General features: G+C 38.9%; 1 protein-coding gene across 5 annotated transcripts in view; it reads right to left on the reverse strand.

The window, feature by feature from the left end:
• PPFIA2 (PTPRF interacting protein alpha 2) overlaps window positions 1–20,875 on the reverse strand; it is a 282,744-nt gene that overhangs the window by 50,318 nt on the left and 211,551 nt on the right. For all 5 annotated transcript variants that reach the window (XM_069955681.1, XM_069955675.1, XM_069955687.1 and 2 more), the window contains 6 exons: window positions 11,924–12,058; window positions 8,379–8,462; window positions 5,227–5,358; window positions 1,550–1,612; window positions 909–1,000; window positions 622–757 (listed from right to left, as the gene is read on the reverse strand). In XM_069955681.1, coding sequence (XP_069811782.1) covers window positions 622–757; window positions 909–1,000; window positions 1,550–1,612; window positions 5,227–5,358; window positions 8,379–8,462; window positions 11,924–12,058 — 642 coding nt within the window. The remainder of the gene's footprint in view (window positions 1–621; window positions 758–908; window positions 1,001–1,549; window positions 1,613–5,226; window positions 5,359–8,378; window positions 8,463–11,923; window positions 12,059–20,875) is intronic.

Here is a 20,875-nt window from a genome sequence, read left to right on the forward strand (position 1 = left end):
TTGTATGATTTTCTGCTCCCTTTTTTAATATGTTTTTAAAATATATTTTTTGTATGTAATAATAAAGTATTTTTTGATAAAATTTAGTATTTTGTCCAGCATCTTTTAGTTGTAGGTTATATATATTATCCTGATGCATATGGATATTGGTTATTAGAGGTCCTATTTTTGGCAAATTAACTTGGCATCTACTTATGTAAACTAAAGGTTCAGTTAGAAATGTAATAAAACATTTTAAACAGGAGGGAGGTCTCCTGTGTTTTTGCAATCCGTTTTTTTTCATCCGTTTTTGTAAAAAAGGAAAAAAAAAACAGATGCAACTGTTTTTCCATTGACTTCCATTATTAAAAAAAGGATTCTTTTGGCGGACGGCGGAATTTGTCCGACCATGGAATGGAGTCTATGGCACGAGCAGAGATGCACAAGGGGGGGGGGGGGGGGGGGGGGCAAGCGATGGAATCCGCAGTGGGTTATCTGCCCAGATTCTGTAGTGTGCACATACAGTACCCTGACATGTCAACATTTTTTAGAATGACAGGTACTCTTTAAAGATCAAAACTATTACATTTTTAGATATAACATATGTTAAATGCAAAGCAAGAGGCGGCATCAAATCCATACCTTTGGTTCTTCCAGTCTTATTCCCATTCTTCCTCTACGTGGTCTCCTAATAACTTTAGTGGAGCGGTAATCCGGCTGTGAATCTACCAGTGAACTCACAGAGTACCTTAAATCTGTCGAAGTGTCCAAATGAGGCCTAGCAAAAAGGCAAATATTAACAGGATATGGCATCCATAGATTACAAAAAAAAAAAAAATAATAATAATAATAATAATAATAATAATAATCCAATGCCATTCTATACCTGGAAAGAGATAGCTCATGGCTCCCCCCTCCCTAGAAAATACCTTGTTAATGTTGGTTCTATCAAGGACCCAGTCCGCAACTTCATTTGGTCAAGTTCTGATCTAAGTTTTTCAATTTCTTCTGCTAATCTCTCCTAAGAAAGAGAAATGTAAAAATCATTAAGTTTAAACACCTTTGCTGAGTCTTAAAGCCTTCTGAATATCAGTGTGTCAGTGATATACTTTATCATCCAAAATAAAAGCCGAAAATGACTAAAAGATGTTGTAAAGTAATGTTTGCAAAAATGTGAACCATTTAGGATCACTGGACCATACGAACCCCCAGAGGTAGGATCCTACCTATGGGGGTTTGTATGGTCCACTGATCCTATATGGTTTACATTTCTGCATGCATTTCTTCGCCTGTATGGTGTCCCCCTAGGAACGGCTGCATCGGTTTGTCTACAACAGAGTTGTGCCTATCATCTTGCACAACTCCATCAGGTGTGTGCTATCTTATCAGCACCCTGATACATAGAAACATAGAAGATTGTCGGCAGAAAAAGACCACTGGGTCCATCTAGTCTGCCCTTTTAGTATACAACCCCCTACTACCAGACCATATCACACCAAGAAGCGCCCCCCTTTCTCCCCTCTTTTGTTATAATGTAATGTTCTAATGCCATACCCTGAACCAGTCTTACCTTGTCATGTAAACATTCTTCTAACTGTTTTCTGTAATTTTCTGAGTCCTGAAGTAAAATATTCTGCAAAGGGCCAAAAAATTATGATTATCATACTGTATATAAAGGCATCTCCCCCCATTGTCCTCGTAAAAATGCCCATTTGTATTTGTCAAGCTTGCATGTTTAATAGGAAGAAAAGGACACAACACAGCAAGACACATAAAGGGGTACTCCAGACATTAATCTTTCTTTTATATATTGCTGGGGCTGCAGAGAAAATAATAAACAAACAAATAAGTGATTGGTTATGTGGGCTGTCACTGCTAAGAATAGTTGCAGAAGTGTTTGTAAGACAGCGTGTTAGGTGAGTATGGCTTGCATATTACTTTCTATGCAGCCTCAGCAATATAAATGAAAATAAAAAGATTAATGTCTAAAGTTCCCCTTTAAAGATGACCAGTCAGCTCTCCTGATATATATATATGTAGTAACTACTGTACTTGCACTCTGCACGAAAAGAAAAAAAAAATCTGGAGCCTCTGTTCTTCATACCCTGTTAAGCTCTGGTATTCCTCTGAAAAATGTATGAATAAATTAATAACTGGGCATCGGCGCTGTCAATTTAAAGGAGTGGTCCAGGGAGCAGAAAATGGCTAAAGCTTTCTGCTCCCCAGCACTCACTTTCTGATATTCCATGTCTCAGAAGCATGCCTTCAGAGATGCGGAGGGGTGGTGCTAAGTCTCGACCACTGTGTGCAGGCATAGCTTTGCCCAAGTCCAATAGCCACACAGTGTCTCAAATATTTCGGATATCGTGTTTTACCAACACGCAATTATTGCAACTTACTACTTCCCCCATGCCTCAAAAGGGCAGAGGGTAAGTTTTATCTCCTTGGAGCAGAAGGCTTTAGCTCTCTTTTGCTCACCAGACAACCTCTTTGGCTCTGCAGAGTTACTAAAATGGGTATGTCCTTACATCTGCCAGGTTAATTTTAATGCTCAATTCTTTTAAGATGACTGACTTCAGTCAACAGTTATTGAACATGAATAACCAGCTTTATGTACTGTATGTAGAGTCTTAATAAACTTATCCTTACACAAATTTGTTTATGAAATTAACAGCAATTTTAGAAGCTTAACTTTTATACTTAAAATGTACTCATGTGTTTGATATTATGAAATGTGTTTGGCAATGCACATATAGAATATTTAAATAATTTTGTGAAAAGTGCACAGTATCCAAACATCTACTTTGTATTATTTTGTTACCATAAAAGATTTGGGCTTTCAATCGCAAAAATAGCAATGCAATAAACATAATAAAAACCTTGATGGACACTTAAGCAACACCAATATAACATGTTTGAATCTATGTAAGCATCATGTCATCCAATGTATAGACTAAGATATTATTGCAGACTTAAAGTGATTTCCTATGGACGTTGGACTCATCTCTTCTCATTTACATAACGCGCTCGCAGACCATCGGGCGGCGATTTCTCTGCGGCAGGACCGGCTTCTGGAGTGGGACTTGCAGGGCTCCACCGGGGGGGTTGGGTGAGCTCTTCCCTCTGTTCTAAGGTGACAGGTTCCCTTTAAAGGGTACCTGTAGTTAACCCCCCCAAAAAATGAGATGTTACAATCAATAAATAGTCGAAGATTCTCTGATTACACACCTTTAACAGTTTAATGATCTGTCCTTACTTTTTTTGAGATATGCAGGCTTATAACAATTCAGTTAATAGTAAGATTGGCATAAATTTTTTATAAAAGGGATAAATATCATGTGATGGTGTGATGGGTGTGATTATACTGTGGGGGGTATGTATTAGGCATTAATACCCCAAAATGTGAACCATTTACACCCCTGACCGTGTAACCATGCCCATCACCTGATATTCACTCACATTATTAAAATTCCCATTAATAAAGTTCACGCCCATCTGACTATTAACTAAATTGTCAGACAAATTATAAACCCACATATTTCAGGAACTGAAGGGGTATCAAGAACCAGTAAAAAGCGTGTAGTCTTGGCATCCTAAGCTAATTTATGATTGCAACATCTAATTTTATGAGGGCTGACTATAGGTCCACTTTAAAAGCTTTTTCTGGGCCAATGAATTTGTAGCATCCTGTGCATAGTATATGGTGACTACATCAGGAACTTCCACCAGGAACTCAGAGGTGCTGGACCAGGACATGTCAATTCTTTGGGCCGACAGCAGAATCTGCCTGAGCATAGAATATAGCCTATGGGACGGGCAGAGAGTCAAGCCAGCACACGCGACGTAATACACGGCATGTTATTTGCGAGAAATCCATAGTGTGAATGTACCTTTTGGCTATGTTCACACAACTTAACATTTCAGTTAAGAAAAGACGCTAATTGCAATGGAATCAGCGTCCGTACTTTACTGCAGGGGCAGCATTGCATTGAAGTCAATGCAATGCCACTCGCTGTGTTTAGACAGCGCTATGTTAACACCTGTTCTTTAAACGTAGTGTGTTAAACGTAGTGTGAACATAGCCTTAGCGTAGCTATTACTTTATTTCATTTTTTTTTTAATTTAAAGGGGTCCATAATTTTAAGTCTGTTGTAATAAAAGTAACAGATTAGAACAGAACAGATTTCTTATGATATATCAGAAAATAATTTTTTATCTGTTAAGATTAAAAATGACAGGAACATTTTAAATCAGTCAGTCAGTTTTCTAGTCAGCTTCAATTTATTGGCCCTGGCTTCCTGCGGTAACTGGAGGAATGGCCTATTACACCATTAGGAGACAATTTTCCTTCAGGGTCTTTGGATGAAAGCCGATATGTGTTTGAAGCATCTCAATATTTCATTTCTTTACACCAACCTGTACACATTAATCAGTGTTTCGTGTGATATTTAGCTTGTGTGCTTCATCAAATAGCAAAAAATAGATTATTTCAGGTGTATCCACCCAACTGAACTTGGATTAGAAGTGACAAGCACCGGATGTTTTATGTATACAGCAATGCCCTATTATGCTGCTAATGGATCTGGGTATGTTGTGGGGGGGTTTATAAGCGCTTCAGCACATTCTGGACAATGGATTGTTTTGGATATTGTGAACAAGGATGATTCAATCTAATGTGCAAAACATTTATGACTACATGATGCCCCAAATGCATGGAAAATACGTCTCTAGCAGCTGAGATAATCCAATCATGATTTCATCAGTTCTTTCATGGAATGGTATATTAAAAGAAAATCATGTCCATAAATGTTTGCTAAGGGTTATTTCACACAGTGCTTTTTTAAAAAATGGCACATTTTGTTGTGCATTTATATGGTATTTTTTCCTGTTTTTTTTTTTTTTTTTTTTTACGAAGTGTGTTCTGGGAGTGGTGTTTTTTTCTTGTATTTTTTCCAATAAAAAAAAAAATAGTATTGAAGAGCCTTGTAAAAGCACCAAGAATTACAGTGAATGTGAAGGTGGATGGAAATTACTGCATGTTATAATATTTACTGAAAATCAAAGTCATTTTTTAAATTGCATTGGGCTGTCAGTTATTTTATGGGGAAGATAAATATTTACTAAAAAAAATGCTAAAGAACACTATGTAGCTAATGTCTATGTATAATAATAGAGGAATGGCACAATTCAAAGCTGTAAGAAAAGACATGTCATGTAGGGTAAAAAACAAATCTGAGCAGTAGTTACTTTGTCTTCAAGTGCAGCCATTCGTTCCTTCAAGTGCAACTGCAACCGTTCATTGGATTCTGTAAGAAGCCTATCCACTGTATCAGAAAGCCTTTTGTTGTGTTCTTCATTCATTTTCTCTCTCTGGCGAGCCTACACAACACAGAGAAGACACATTGTAAATTTTAAGCATTTATAGTAGGTGGTATAGGAAATATTTCCCCTCTGTGTCGTTTGTATAATGAACCAACCAGTGGCTGTTTAGCTGTTAAAAAACCTTCATTCCCTGCCAACAGCTGCCAAGGCTTGCTGGAAGTTGTAGTTTTGCAGCTATTTGACATCGCATGCCGGCGTAGTTTCGCTTGCACATGATGATTGTCTGAGCCCCGCCTACCCCACATTTTGGATGGCTTACTTTCAAGACATAGGATCATATATATGTCACTATTCAAGTCAGCTAGTAAATATTAATATAAATGGCAATTAGAATCCGCAGAAACATAAAAATGTCAGCAAAAAAAATCACCAGATGATCCATCAAGTCTGCCCTTATATTATGTTCTTTTACTCTAAAGGATAGATATATGTTAGATACATATTCTAATTAATTAGGCTAAGTAGGGAACTTGCCAAGTGTGGGACACAAACAGTAACCTGATCGTCTGGTGAACATCAATCTGGGGATAAAACCATAGTGTCAGGTACCCTTTACATTCCATTACTATGCATGGAAATTTGTTCATTCGTTTAACTATGTTCTAAGTTTTTTACTGACAATAAGCCTGTGAGGCCCAGGCTGTGGCTGGATCTCAAAGGCTTTCATAGCTGGCAGACTCAGAGGACATGATTTTGCCTCTTCCTGCTCTAGAACACATCTGGACCCCAAAATTGCATTTTAAGGGTGTCAATAGGTGACAGCAGGAGCTCCCTTTGCTGCCAACCCTATAAATGCTGCTATCAGTACTGATGCTGATGCCGATCTGTTATAGACAACCCCCTTCCTCCGGCAATACTGTGCGCTCAACTTTTGAGCACTAACATACTGGTATGGCATGGTGTGCTAAAACACTGAACACCATGTACCAACAAATCATGGCGCCTTAAGGGGTTAAAAAACCTCAATCTTTAATAATATGTGAGAAGCTTCATAATTTTCACATAAATAAACCTTTAAACTATGTTCACACATAATAAAAAAAGCAAAATATAGCCGTAATTTTGAGGTAAGAATAAAACAAGATTTCTAATGTAAGGCTATGTTCACACTTATTAAGTTTCGTAATAATCATGGCCGTTGTTGCTGATTTACAACAATGGCCGTGATTACTACAGAACTTACGTAGTGCTGACATCTATGGAATCCCGGCCGGAGTGTATACACATAGTATACTAAATGGGTCTTATGCCATGTGAACATGGCCTAATAATGCGCTCCATTCAAGTCAATGGCAAATTGTCCTGCAGTGCACACATAGTCAGGGCCGTATTAACAGCAGCTGCTGCCCTAGGCACTTAACCTGAAGATGCCCCTTCTTGGGGGGAGAGAGAATTTCAGCCACATGCATTTCTCTGCATGTAGAAACATTGTCTAAATTGTGTTTTTCATGGTTTTTAACTGCTTAAAACGTAAACAAATTTATCCTCACATTTATCAGACCTGAACAAGATCGCCATACCAGACCGGAGCAATCAACCCCCCCCCCCCCCTCTCGCCCCCTTCAAAAAGACACCAGATTTACTGGCAAGTCATAACAGGAGATGGGAGACTAAAAAAAAATAAAAAAAAGTTTTTCCTTCCCCCTGCTCCCTGGTACTGCCCCCCTGCAAGGTACTGCCCTAGGCACTGGACCTTTTTTCCAACCTTCTTGTGGGGGAAAAAAAAGGTCAAAAGGTTATTTTCACTTAAAATTACAACCATTTTTTTTTATGGGTAGTTTAAACCTTTAACGACTGCGGGCGTATATTTATGCCCTGCGGTCGTTAGGGCGCTCTGAACTGCGGCGGTCCAGGGTGCCACTTGTAGCCCGGGACCGCAGGTATTAGCGGGCATGGTCCGATCGCCGTGCCCGCTAATACAGTAATCAGATGCAGCTGTCAAAGTTGACAGCTGCATCCAATTACTGTTTGCCGTGTCATCCCTGGTGTCTAGTGGTGAGATCGCTCCGGCCGGGGACCGCTCCAAGATGGCGCCGTCCCCGGTTCGGCACTCGTTTACTTCCGGCTGCAGCAGCCGGAAGTAAACGAGTGCCTATCTCATGGATCTCTGCAGCATATCTATGCTGCAGAGATCTCTATGAGAGATCAGTGCACTTATACTAGAAGTCCCCCAGGGGGGCTTCTAGTATAAGTGTAAAAGTAAATAAACATGTTTGCTATCGCCGCGTGCGCAATCGCCCGAACTATTAATTAATCACATTCCTGATCTCGCACAGTAAACGGCGTAAGCGCCAAAAAATCCCAAAGTGCAAAATTGCGCATTTTTGGTCGCATCAAATTCAGAAAAATGTTAATAAAAAGCGATCAAAGAGTTGTATATGCGCAATCAAGGTACCGATAGAAAGTAAACATCATGGCGCAAAAAATGACACCTCATACAGCCCCATAGACCAAAGGATAAAAGCGCTATAAGCCTGGGAATGGAGCGATTTTAAGGAACGTATATTTGTAAACAATGGTTTTAATTTTTTACAGGCCATCACATAATATAAAAGTTATACATGTTATATTTTGTTTTAATCGTAACGACTTGTGGAACATATATAACAAGTCAGTTTTACCCCAGGGTGAACGACATAAAAACACATATCCACTAAATACACAAAATGTGGTTTTTTTTTTAAATTTCACCACACATTGAATTTTTTCCTGCTTTTGCAGTGTACTTTATGCAAAAATTCAGCCTGTCATTGCAAAGTACAATTAGTGGCGCAAAAAATAAGGGCTGATGTGGGTTTCTAGGTGAAATAAATGCAACTGCTATGGCCTTTTATGCACAAGGAGGAAAAAACGAAAACGCAAAAATCAAAATTGCCCCGGTCCTTAAGGGGTTAAAATTATTGGGTAGAGTTTAAAATTATTTTAAGCATATGTATGAAACCTGTGTGATAGTAAAAGTGGTATTTTTTTATGTTAAAGGAATACATTATTACACTATTTGTGACTATTATACATACCCTCTGAAGTTCTTGATTTTTCTCTTCAAGCTGTGTTTCCAGATGCCTCATCCTTTCCTCAATATTCCCATGTCTTTCTTCTGCCTATGGAAAAAACACAAGGAGCTGCTCTGACATGGATGAACTCAAATAGTAATGTGTTCCTCAAGTAGTTACAAGACAAAAGCAAGCTACTACTAACTGCAGACTCACTCTAGTAAAAGAAATAGTATAGAAGCAGGCAGCTGAACAGCATTGCTTGAAATGTGTCAGCTAACAGAGGCCTGCTGCATTCAGCACTAGCAGAACTTTGGGGTTATTTATGAGCAATGAAGTCAGCCAAATGTAACATGCAGACTGTGCATGGTTTGAACACAAACCTCATATTGTAAATCATAAGCTCCTAAAGCACTAAACTGCAGGATGGTTGATTATCAATAATTAAAGCACAAAAGAAGAAGAAAAAGGATCAAAAGAAAACAAAAATCACATGGATTCTATTCAGCGACAGAAAGTAAAGTCCTGTAGGACTACCTTCCTACGTATGGAGATCATTTCTTGTAGCTTAGCTTCCATAACATATTGATAATCATCAGATGAGGTAGAAGAAGTTGGATCAGACTAACAAGTCAAGGAAAAGGAAAGGGATAAAGTTCATAAATCCAGAATAATAGGCCACAAAAAAACTAAAGAAATGGCACAAAATGCTTAAAAAATGCTTAGCCATAACAGCCTTAAAATTAAACAGAAAAGTAAAGTAATCTAGGGCTAAAATAATGAAATGATGGGTACCTAGTATGTACTCAAAACTAATATTCCTAATGCTGTGTTTGCACCTGCCATTTAGATTGTTAGCTCTTATGGGCATGGATTTCTGTTTTCTTGTCTCATTGTTTGCTCATTTGTTTCCATTTTTTCAATAGACTTGTGTGTTATCTCACTAATATACCGGCATTTATAAATAAGATGATTGGTATGATAACAGTCTCCTTCTAATAAGTACTAAAGCCAATTGGTGGTTCCACTAATTTTAAAGGAGTACTCCAGAGAAAAAAAATTGCTTTTAAATCAACTGGCATCAGAAAGTTATACACATTTGTATATTACTTCTATTAAAAAATGTCCAGTACTTATCAGCTGCTGTATACTCTGCAGGAAGTGGTGAATTCTTTCCAGTCTGACTTGTTGCTCTGTGCTGTCCATGACAGAAATTGTCCAGAGTAGTAGCAAATTCCTATAGAAAATATCTCCTGCTCTGGACACTTCCTGTCACAGACAAAGGTGGCAGCAGAGAGCCCTGTCAGACTGGGAAAAATTAAACACTTTCTCTAGGGCATACAGCAGCTGATAATTACTGGAAGGCTTCAGATTTTTTTTTTAACAGAACTAATTTAAAAATCTGAATAACTTTCTCACACCACTTTATTTAAAAACATTTCTTTCCTTTGGAGTACCCCTTTAAAGGAAAGAACAGAATTACCATCTTGTCAAGGACACTGCAAAATATGAGAGAAATCCAGGAGGAATCCAGTGAATGAAAACATGAACTAGGCCTAACAATATGGATTAGTAAGGAATATTTTTTTAATTGCAAAAAGTACACAGCAACCCTAGTCACCCAGGGACATTGAAGTGAACATTTAGTGGGAAAATTATATAAGGATAAAACATAAATAAACGACTTAAAAAAATTCTCTTAAAAAATGTAAGTGTATTTCCCCACAATGGGCATGATAGGAACGTGTATGGCCAGAAATAAAGCTAGAGACAGATATACAGTGTCCCCAATAAAAACTGAGGAGACATTTTCACAAGTGCCCTAAATAAATTTAAAGACTAGGATGTGACAAGTTCATTGGACAGGTTTTAGTATTAACTATTGATTACTTCAGAAAGGGAATGGCCTTAGACAAATGAAACTGAAGCTATAGAATTTTTTTACTGCAGAGAAACATATTCATTTATTTTACTGTAAAAGAAATAAGATTACATATCTTTTAAATGCAAATTAAAAACATAAATATCTAATAATTTTATTATTTATTATATCTACTACATTGTTTCACAGTATTTTTACAGTGCTTACATATTCCAAAGATCCATAACTTACAAATGTCCTTGTCCCAAGTCAGACACAATCCAATTTTCCAGCCTCACATTATTGCAGGTCTGTGTAATGATTATCATAGATGTTCTAGAACGCTCGAAATTGCAGTCAACTACAAATTAAAGGGGTTATCCAGTGCTACAAAAACATGGCCACCTTCCCCCTACTGTTGTCTCCAGTTTGGGTGGGGTTTTGAAACTCAGTTCCATTGAAGTAAATGGAGCTTAATTGCAAACCGCACCTGAACTGGAGACAACAGTAGGGGGAAAAGTGGCCATGTTTTTGAAGCGCTGGATAACCCTTTTAACAAGGGGCCGTCCTATTGCAGAACCCAGATAAACATAATGAGGGGAATTCGCTTAAACCGCCATCTCCCATGTGGTCCTTGGAAAAATCACACAGCCTTAGCGTTCGGCTGATTCATAAGAAGTCTACACCTCTTAATGACTCCAGCGCTACAGTGTTGATCCCACACAACACAGTTTGAAATGTACGCCAGCTCCCGAGCTAGCATACATTTTAGTTACAATATGCACTAGCTCTCTAGCATATATTGTAATAAATCTGACGGCACATAAGCCATGCACCCTTTGCACTAAGTAAGCTTCATTCACTTTGTTTAGACTTAACAGGCGCAGAGTTTGTGCAACTTTTTCACTCCAAACTAAAGACGTAGGGCATTCATAAATTCCCCACAATAACTTTACTCCAAAAAGCTTCATCAGTACCATCCTTGTTTCTGTCTGCAGCTTCTACATCATGCATGCTTATCTGTATTCGCTCAGTTTGTTTAGGAGTTCTGATATATAAGGGAGAGGTATGTATACTGTTCTGGTAATTGAGAGGTTGCCTTGGAAACAGCACTTCTTACCATATTTTTTGCTAATTTTACAAAACTTATGAAATTGTGGAACCTTTAAATATTATCCAAACTTTTTGGAATTTGGCATACAAGTCTTTTCCATCACTGATACTTAGGGCGTAAGCAAAGTCATTTGAAATTTACATCTTGACAAAAATGAAACACCCTAGGGAGCATGGACATGTAAGTATAATGAGCGGCTCATTAAAGTTCGTTTCAGCACGAAAAGTTTGGCAAACCAACCTTTTCACAAGTTCGCTACTGAAAAGCCATCAAAGTCTACCCAGTTCTTTTGTTTCTCCCCCACTTATGATTTCAAAAGTAACGTTCGCTTACAAATGTAATATTCTGTCCACTTTCAAAAATAGTTTTGTCAGATTTCCCCATGCACAACACAAAGTCAAAAATCAAAGATATAAAACATCTCATGGGCAAAGAAAAAAAAGAAGCAAGTGCTCTATATATAAATAAATATAAGCTCAATGCATTTTAGTCAATAAAACATGTAGAATAGTTAACCAGTATCTTCATAACTACATACAATATGCATCTAGTTAATTTGTAGATACAACAGAGCATTTTTTATTTTTTCAGTACCTTGGTAAGGGCTGCTATTCTCTGAGCCAGCTCTGCTTCCACCTCTGGTAGCGTTTCTGCTTTTCTCATAGTTTGCTGTAGCTTCTGTTCAGCCAGTTCCAAACGTTCTTGCAGTTGTCTGTTTTTCTCTTCCATCTACACTTCAGAAAGATGGGGACATCTTTACTTTAAAAATAAAGCCATTCATCTCTAAACAAAAATTGTTAGTCCTCTAAAGTTGCACACTTAGGCTATGTTCACATACAGTAAAATAAAAAATAAAAAAACTACTGCTGTGAAAAAGGTACAAAATGCAATTGTATTTTGAATCTGAGAATGTGCTACATTAAAGTCTATGGAAAAAATGTGACTCTGTGCAGTTTCCCTAAATACTTTAATGTAGCATATTAATAAACCAATATATAGTGAAAACCAATGAAAAAACTGGTGCTGATGCATCCATTACACTTAAAGGGGTTGTCTACCCATAGCAACTAATGTATGCTGCTACCAGGGCTGTGGGGGCCATATACTTACCTGTCCTGCTCTACTGCCAATGCCTGTTCCCGGGCCTCCCACGTTCCACCAATGTCATCTTCTTCACAACTTCCGGTGATATGCCATTCTAACAGGAAACAGACGCTCAACATAGACAGTATAGAGGTGTCTGTGTAGAGCGCAATTTCCTGTCAGAACGGAAAAGATAACCTTAGTGGACAGAGGCAGACCCGAAACCAGGAGAGCAGTACAGGTAAGTATAAAGCATAGCTATGTCCCCTACAGCTCTGGCAGCAACGTACTGTATATTAGTTGCTTAAGGAGTGACAACTACTGACATGAAAACTACTGTAAGGGCTTTACTGACTTTCATTAGGTCATTCAGGTATCAGGCATGGTATGTGGCATTTACTGGACAAAATAGTGCTGCATGCTGCTCTATTTTGTCTGGTATTTTGGACTTAACCTCCAATGGAGGCACCCAATGAAGCCTCTTTCACAGCTGTTAACCCGGCCTTACAAAGTCTCACTTTTTTATTATTAACATATAGAAAATATAATGAACTATTTATCTTCCCATGGGTTGGGAATGAGGTGCAGAAATCTGAGGCACACTATCAGATTTTTGCTGCAGATTCACAGCTTGAATGCTACAGATCTGGCCACAGCTTTGGCTATAGTTTAGCCCCATTATCCAAGCTATTGTGCAGATTACCATTGTAATAAAATAAATGATATATTAACTATCCCTTACATCCCAGAGCTGCAATCATAGCTCTATGCTGTATAAAATAAATGATAAAAGTATTAAAACATACACCTAACAGCTTAGCTACTATAATGAAGGGTATCATTAGTTTTGCCTACTTACAGTACAATGAACACACAATGTATGGTATATATTTTTGCCAAAATGCAATTTACAAGTCTAAACTCTACCATATAAGGCTGGGTTCACACTACGTATATTTCAGTCAGTATTGTGGTCCTCATATTGCAACCAAAACAAGGAGTGGATTAAAAACACAGAAAGGCTCTGTTCACACAATGTTGAAATTTAGCGGATGGCCGCCATTTAATGGCAAATATTTGCTGTTATTTTAAAACAACGGCTGTTATATTGAAATAATGGCCGCTATTTACTGCTATATGGCGGCCATCCACTCAATTTCAACATTGTGTGAACAGATCCTTTCTGTGTTTTTAATCCACTCCTGGTTTTGGTTGCAATATGAGGACTACAATACTGACTGAAATATACATAGTGTGAACCCAGCCTAAATGCGTATTTCAGCTCTTATATAAGAAAAAGTATGCTGCTTGGGCAGGGGGGATAAAAGAAAAAACAATACTTACCTATTTCCAGTCCCCGGCTGGTCCACTGCAGCTCCGATTCACTATAGACGTTCTCCTAGTCTATCCCTTTTTTTTTGCTCCTAAACAGGACCTTTTGCCTCATTGGCAGAGAAGGGGCACCTCTGCAGCCAGTGATTGGTTGAAGCCGCAGGTCCTGTTTCTAAGCACTTGTCTTGGAAGCAAGAAAAAGAGAAGACCGGGGGAACCGGATGCTGCAGGGGACCAGTGGCAGCATACTTTTTTCTTTTTACATAAGGGCTAGAATGCCCCTTCAACCCAGAAATGAATGTTGGGAGGTTTAAGCTTTGAAGCTATCGGAAGAGGGTATGCAGCTCTTCACTATAAAGTAGATTTAATATCAGACTCAGGATCAAAATAAGATGGATAATGTGATGTAAATAGAGTTACTGAACTGTTTAGTGTTTCAACATTAACTTTCATTTTTGAAATGTCTAATAAATAGATCTAAAACAGAAATTGCAGTCCCGCTGTTGTATCCTGCTAAAGGTTTTCAAAGGTTATCAAATACCAATGCCTAAATGAAAATGATAGGGAACCAAAATTTATTTGTAGGTGCGTTTATGTGTGTGTAAGTTTGTTTTGTAAACTGGGAAATATATGACAATAATTTATTCCGTGACAAAAAAAAGTAAGTCCTGATCTTATACCAACAGTCAAATTTAAAAGGAAAATTACATGAAATCAAAATTATATTAAGACCCAAACCATGTGCCATGTATCCAACATCATCTGCAAGTCAATGTTAATTAGTAGTTATAACGTATGCTCTCTTTTCATGTAGAAAAAGTTCTAAAGAATTACAAATGAACTATATGGAAAAAAAAGCCAAATCAAAAACAGTCCTTTCAGAGAAAACAAAACAGCTTTAATAAGCTGAATGCTAGATCAGTAACTCTCAATGTTATTGATGTTTGTTCACACCTGGGACTTAGTTTTCTGGCTGCCAGCATAACAAAGGTAATGTACTATAATTTAGAAAAATAATTTAAAATAATGAGCTGCAATATTGTTATATACACTAATCGCATGTGCACTGGCAGAAAGACGGACTTGAAGCGCAACTATAATATTTTTTTATTTTCTTTTGGCCTAGGTCATGATAATAATTTTTTGCAATTTATAGTAATAACGAAATGTGAACCGTTTTGGAAATACATGCAGATGAATGTCCCCTCAGAACTGTGTTTGGCTCTGAGCTACTTGTTTAAAACTGTCCTACATTCCTGAGAATCCGTACCCTGCCTAAGCAGCAGCTTGGTACAGATTCTAAAATATGTCCCCGCCCAAGTCCCGCCACCTCCCTTCATACCTTCCCTGCAGCCTTGGCACTGTGGCTGCTGTCTTCATGGCTGCCCCGCCGGTGTGGCCAGTCCCCCCTTCAGTCTCATCACTGCTGATTCATGACGACCGATGTCCAGCAGGGGTGTGCTTGAGCCAGCGGTGCCACGGGCACCCCTCCGGCGCTGGCCGCCATGTTACTGGGCCCTCTGCAATGCTGTTGCTCCCCCCTTTACTCTCATGAAACCCAGTACATAGTTGGCAACAGTCCCGGTAAGCCCCACCCTGCAGTGGGCGCTGGGGCTTACCACGATGGGGGCGGGGCTTACCGGGTCATATCCGGGACTAGGCCAGTGCCGCTCTGATGCCCGGCGACAGGTCCTGGGGCCCTGCCACAGCGGGCAGGGGTGTGCCCGAGCCGGCGTGGCTGCTGCCATATACCTATCATTCACTCTCACTATCATCCCATCTCACTCTCATCATCCCATCTCACTCTCATCATCCACTCTCACTCTCATCATCCACTCTCACTGTCATCCCATCTCACTCTCATCATCCACTCTCACTGTCATCCCATCTCACTTTCATCATCCTCTCTAACTGTCATCCCATCTCACTGTCATCCCATCTCACTCTCATCATCCACTCTCACTGTCACCATCCACTCTCACTCTCATCATCCACTCTCACTGTCATCCCATCTCACTCTCATCATCCACTCTCACTGTCATCCCATCTCACTGACATCCCATCTCACTCTCACTGTCATCCTCCCCTCTCATTCACATCATCCCCTCTCACTCTCATCATCCCCTCTCACTCTCATCATCCACTCTCACAATCCCTCTCACTCTCATCATCCCTCTTATTATGCCCACTCCTCACCTCTTACATCCCCGACCTTTCTTCTCTACCTCACCACCCCTCTCCATCCCCCCTCCTTTCCTCATTCTCAAAAAATTTGCACACAAAAAAAAGTTGAAAAGTTAATACAATTCTCCTCCACTTTTATTTCAGTTAACCACCTAAAAGGGTTAATAAAAGTCCTATGGCTTGTTTTGAATTCTTTGAGGGGTAAAGTTTTAAAATTATGTGCTTTAGGGTGCATTCACACACACCGGATCCGCAACAGATCTGCAGCAGATTTGATGCTGCAGATTTGAAGCTGTGTTCAGTTATATAGATCTAATCCGCTGCGATACAGTGTGTGTGAAGCTACCCTTATGGGGTTTCTAACATACTTCAGAAATAAACTAGTGCTGAGGGTGGGGCAGGGGAGGAGATAAGGTGGGAGGGGGAGGAGAGGTGAGACCAAGCCCACTTTCTCTCAGCCAGGATAAAAATTAATTTATTCTTCTGAGCCAAACAACTAGTGATATCTCAGCAAGCACACAAACTATCAACGTAGTTTATGGCTCTTTTTAGATTGTAACACATGGGCTTTTTATCTGAGAAATTATAGTTACGCTTTAAGCTATGGGCCCTGCACTACACTGAGCCAACAGCATTTGCTTGGATGGCAGGAGCTATTGTTTCCTTAGACAAGCACTAGGCATTTGAGAAAGAATAAAAGCATGAATGCCTACATAAACCAACTATACCTTAGAGATTGTCAAATGAATGAACTAAGGCATATTTTCATACCGACAGTAACTTCTGATAATTCACTACAGGTAGCAGAAGAAGAATTAACTAGAAGAACGAACTAGAGGGGGAATAATAAGGTGAAAAAGGAAGATAAAAAGAACAATAAATTAGAAGGAAAGAAAGAAAACTAATGAAAATTAAGACCAACAAGAGGGAAAAGCACAAAAAAATAAAAACAAAAATGAGGAGAGCGGAATAAGGGAACCAGAATGAAAAGGCAAAGGGATACTAACAGCAAGTTTGAAGACTGTAACCTGCTGTTATGTTTACACAGCACACAGGATACTGAAAATAAAGGTCATTCTCTTCTCATCTCCTTTTTGCTGAATCTTCAGTTAAATTAATATATAAATTAAGCAGGGCCCTCAGGACACTGATTTGGCCTGCTGTCTGGCCACTCCTCATGAATACAGAGAAGGAGCTTTGCAGTGACGCCACTCCAGTGCTCATCACTACAGAAAGCAGGATATTTATGAAGAGGGCAAGGCCAACTGGGGCGGATCAATGCACTGAGGGGGCTAGTGCTGCCTTCAGTACACCAAACTGCCTAATTTACATATTAATTTAACTGGGGATTTAAAAAAATAGTGCTGATGATAAAGGTAAGACTACTTCCTTCACTTTCATGGTCCCGTGCTCTATGGAAACATAACAGCAGATTAGAGTTTTTTAACCTGCTCTTACCTTCCCTGAAAAGGTGAACAGGACTAAAAAGAAAATGTAAAGGCAAATATATAATACTGTATATGGAAAATGAAAAAGGCAGAAAATAAAAGTTTAAAAAAGAATAAAGCTATATTAGTTTGAAAGATGTAGGAACGGACAATATAAACGGTCTATACACCTGTTAAAATGCCATATTTTCTGAACTTTTTTACAACTTTTTTACTAATGTCACCTATAATCTGTACAATTCAATTTAAAAATAAACAAAAAATAAAAATAAAGAACTAAAATAATATGGCTGCATAAATAAGCACACTTGTAGCTAATACCTTGCTAACATAGCCTTTGAATTTATGACAGCATTCAGTCTTCTTGGGTAGCAGTCTATCAGCATTGCACATCTGGACTTCCTTATAAAAGTGCTTAAAATGTGTCAGACTGTGAGGGTATCTCCTGTGACTAATTTAGTAGTTCCTCAATTTCTAGCTGTAGAAAAACAGCTCCAAAGCATATTGCTGCCTCTTCCGTGCTTTAATATGGTATGGTGTTTTTGGTGATGCGCAGAGCTGGCTTTGCACCACACATAACTTTTGGAATTAAGGCCAAAAAGGTCAACCTTCATCTCATCGGAACATAACCTATTTTCCCACAAGATTTTGGACACTACCGTTCAAAAGTTTGGGGTCATCCAAACAATTTTGTGTTTTCCATGAAAAGTCACACTTATTCACCACCATACGTTATGAAATGAATATAAAATCAAGACATTGACAAGGTTAGAAATAATGATCTGTATTTGAAATAAAATTGTTTTTACATCAAACTTTGTTTTCGTCAAAGAATCCACCTTTTGCAGCAATTACAGCATTGCACACCTTTGGCATTCTAGCTATTAATCTAATGGGTAAGAACAGATCGTCCGGCACCAGCTGAAAGAGCACAAAGAACGGGCCAAGGACTGGGAGATATGCAGCAATGTCCAGTGTAGGCAAACCTCGTCAGATCGGGGTGCAAGGAACAGATAAGTAATTCATAATACGCGGAGGAGAGAAAGAATTCCGCACTCACCGGTCAGTAGAAAAGTGGTTTATTGATCCATACACCGAAGGCTTCAGCTGGGAGGGAAAAGATGTTACGCAGGTGTGCTCTCTACAGCAATAGAGAGCACACCTGCGTAACATCTTCCCCCTCCCAGCTGAAGCCTTCGGTGTATGGATCAATAAACCAATTTTCTACTGACCGGTGAGTGCGGAATTCTTTCTCTCCTCCGCGTACTAGCTATTAATCTGTTGAGGTAAGCTTGAGAAATTGCACCCCACGCTTCTAGAAGCAGCTCCCACAAGTTGGCTTGGTTGGATGGGCACTTCTGGCGTACCATAAGGTCAAGCTGCTTCCACAACAGCTCAATGGGGTTCAGATCTGGTGACTGCGCTGGCCACTCCAGTACCGATAGAATACCAGCTGCCTGCTTCTGCTGTAAATAGTTCTTGCACAATTTGGAGGTGTCTTTAGGGTCATTGTCCTGTTGTAGGATGAAATTGGCTCCAATCAAGCGCTGTCCACTGGGTATGGCATGGCATTGCAAAATTGAGTGATAGCCTTCCTTATTCAGAATCCCTTTTACCCTGTACAAATCTCCCACCTTACCAGCACCAAAGCAACCCCAGACCATCACATTACCTCCACCATGCTTAACAGATGGCGTCAGGCATTCTTCCAGCATCTTTTCATTTGTTCTGCATCTCACAAATGTTCTTCTTTGTGATCCATACACCTCAAACTTGGATTCATCCGTCCACAACACTTTTTTTCCAGTCTTCCTCTGTCCAATGTCTGTGTTCTTTTGCCCATCTTAATCTTTTTCTTTTATTGGCCAGTCTCAGATATGGCTTTTTCTTTGCCACTCTGCCCTGAAGCCAAAAATCCCGCAGCCGCCTCTTCACTGTAGATGTTGACACTGGTGTTTTGCGGGTACTATTTAATGAAGATGCCAGTTGGGGACCTGTGAGGCGTCTGTTTCTCAAACTAGAGACTCTGATGTGCTTATCTTCTTGATTAGTTGTGCAACGTGGCCTCCCACTTCTTTTTCTACTCTGGTTAGAGCCTGTTTGTGCTGTCCTCTGAAGGGAGTAGTACACACCGTTGTAGGAAATCTTCAATTTCTTAGCAATTTCTCGCATGGAATAGCCTTCATTTCTAAGAACAAGAATAGACTGTCGAGTTTCAGTTGAAAGTTCTCTTTTTCTGGCCATTTTGAGCGTTTAATTGACCCCACAAATGTGATGCTCCAGAAACACAATCTGCTCAAAGGAAGGTCAGTTTTGTAGCTTCTGTAACGAGCTAGACAGTTTTCAGATGTGTGAACATGATTGCACAAGGGTTTTCTAATCATCAATTAGCCTTCTGAGCCAATGAGCAAACACATTGTACCATTAGAACACTAGGGTGATAGTTGCTGGAAATGGGCCTCTATACACCTATGTAGATATTGCACCAAAAACCAGACATTTGCAGCTAGAATTGTCATTTACCACATTAGCAATGTATAGAGTGTATTTGTTTAAATTTAGGACTAGTTTAAAGTTATCTTCATTGAAAAGTACAGTGCTTTTCCTTCAAAAATAAGGACATTTCAATGTGACCCCAAAGTTTTGAGCGGTAGTGTAGGTAGTAAAACATAGATGTTTATCTATATAGATTTTTTTATGTAGGAAAAGGATTCCATCTTGCAATCCTACTCCACAGTTAAGGCATATGAAGAACATGAGAGATTGATGCCACATGTAGTACACAACCAGTACTTGGCAGCTCCTGCAGTTCCCTTGATGTTGCTTTTGTTTTCATCAATTTTTAAGGCACATACAGTAATGTCATTGTTGTGCCAAATTTTATCAATTTCTTGACTGTCTTCACTGTGTTCCATAGTATAGCTAATGGAAATTTCTTGTGTACCATTGTCCTGACTGATAACGTTTGACAATGTGATCCCTATGATGTATTGCAAGCTGGCTACGGAAAGTGCAACTAAGAAAATGTCAGGGAAATCCTAGTAAAACAGCTCAATACAACCAAAAAGGGTGTTAACACTTTTGCAACCATATTATTATTAGGTTTAGTTTGTTATTTTTATTTTTCCCTCTAAACAATTTAATTTTTTTTAAGGAACTGTACAGATTAGGGGTCACATTGAAGGTGGAAATAAATCTGAAATGATTTCCTTTGCCTGATTTTAGGAGTGTCTAGGCTGTTTATATCCACTGAAACAAAATAGAAATAAAGGTAAAACAAAACTAAAAGGTATGAATTAAAAAAGTAAAGGATACAAATTAACAGGAGTGATAACAGAGCAAATAGTATGAGAAAATAAGGAAAAAGAGAAAAATGATGAGCCAGAAGGAAAGAATAAAAATAGTAACAAAAAATAAAGAATAACATTAAGAAGAATTTAAAGATCAAGATAATTCAGCAGAAAAACTGGGCAAATGCTTGGTAGAAAAATGAAAAGAT

This window comes from Dendropsophus ebraccatus, chromosome 1 (assembly GCF_027789765.1).
Source record: "Dendropsophus ebraccatus isolate aDenEbr1 chromosome 1, aDenEbr1.pat, whole genome shotgun sequence".
Lineage (NCBI taxonomy): Eukaryota > Metazoa > Chordata > Amphibia > Anura > Hylidae > Dendropsophus > Dendropsophus ebraccatus.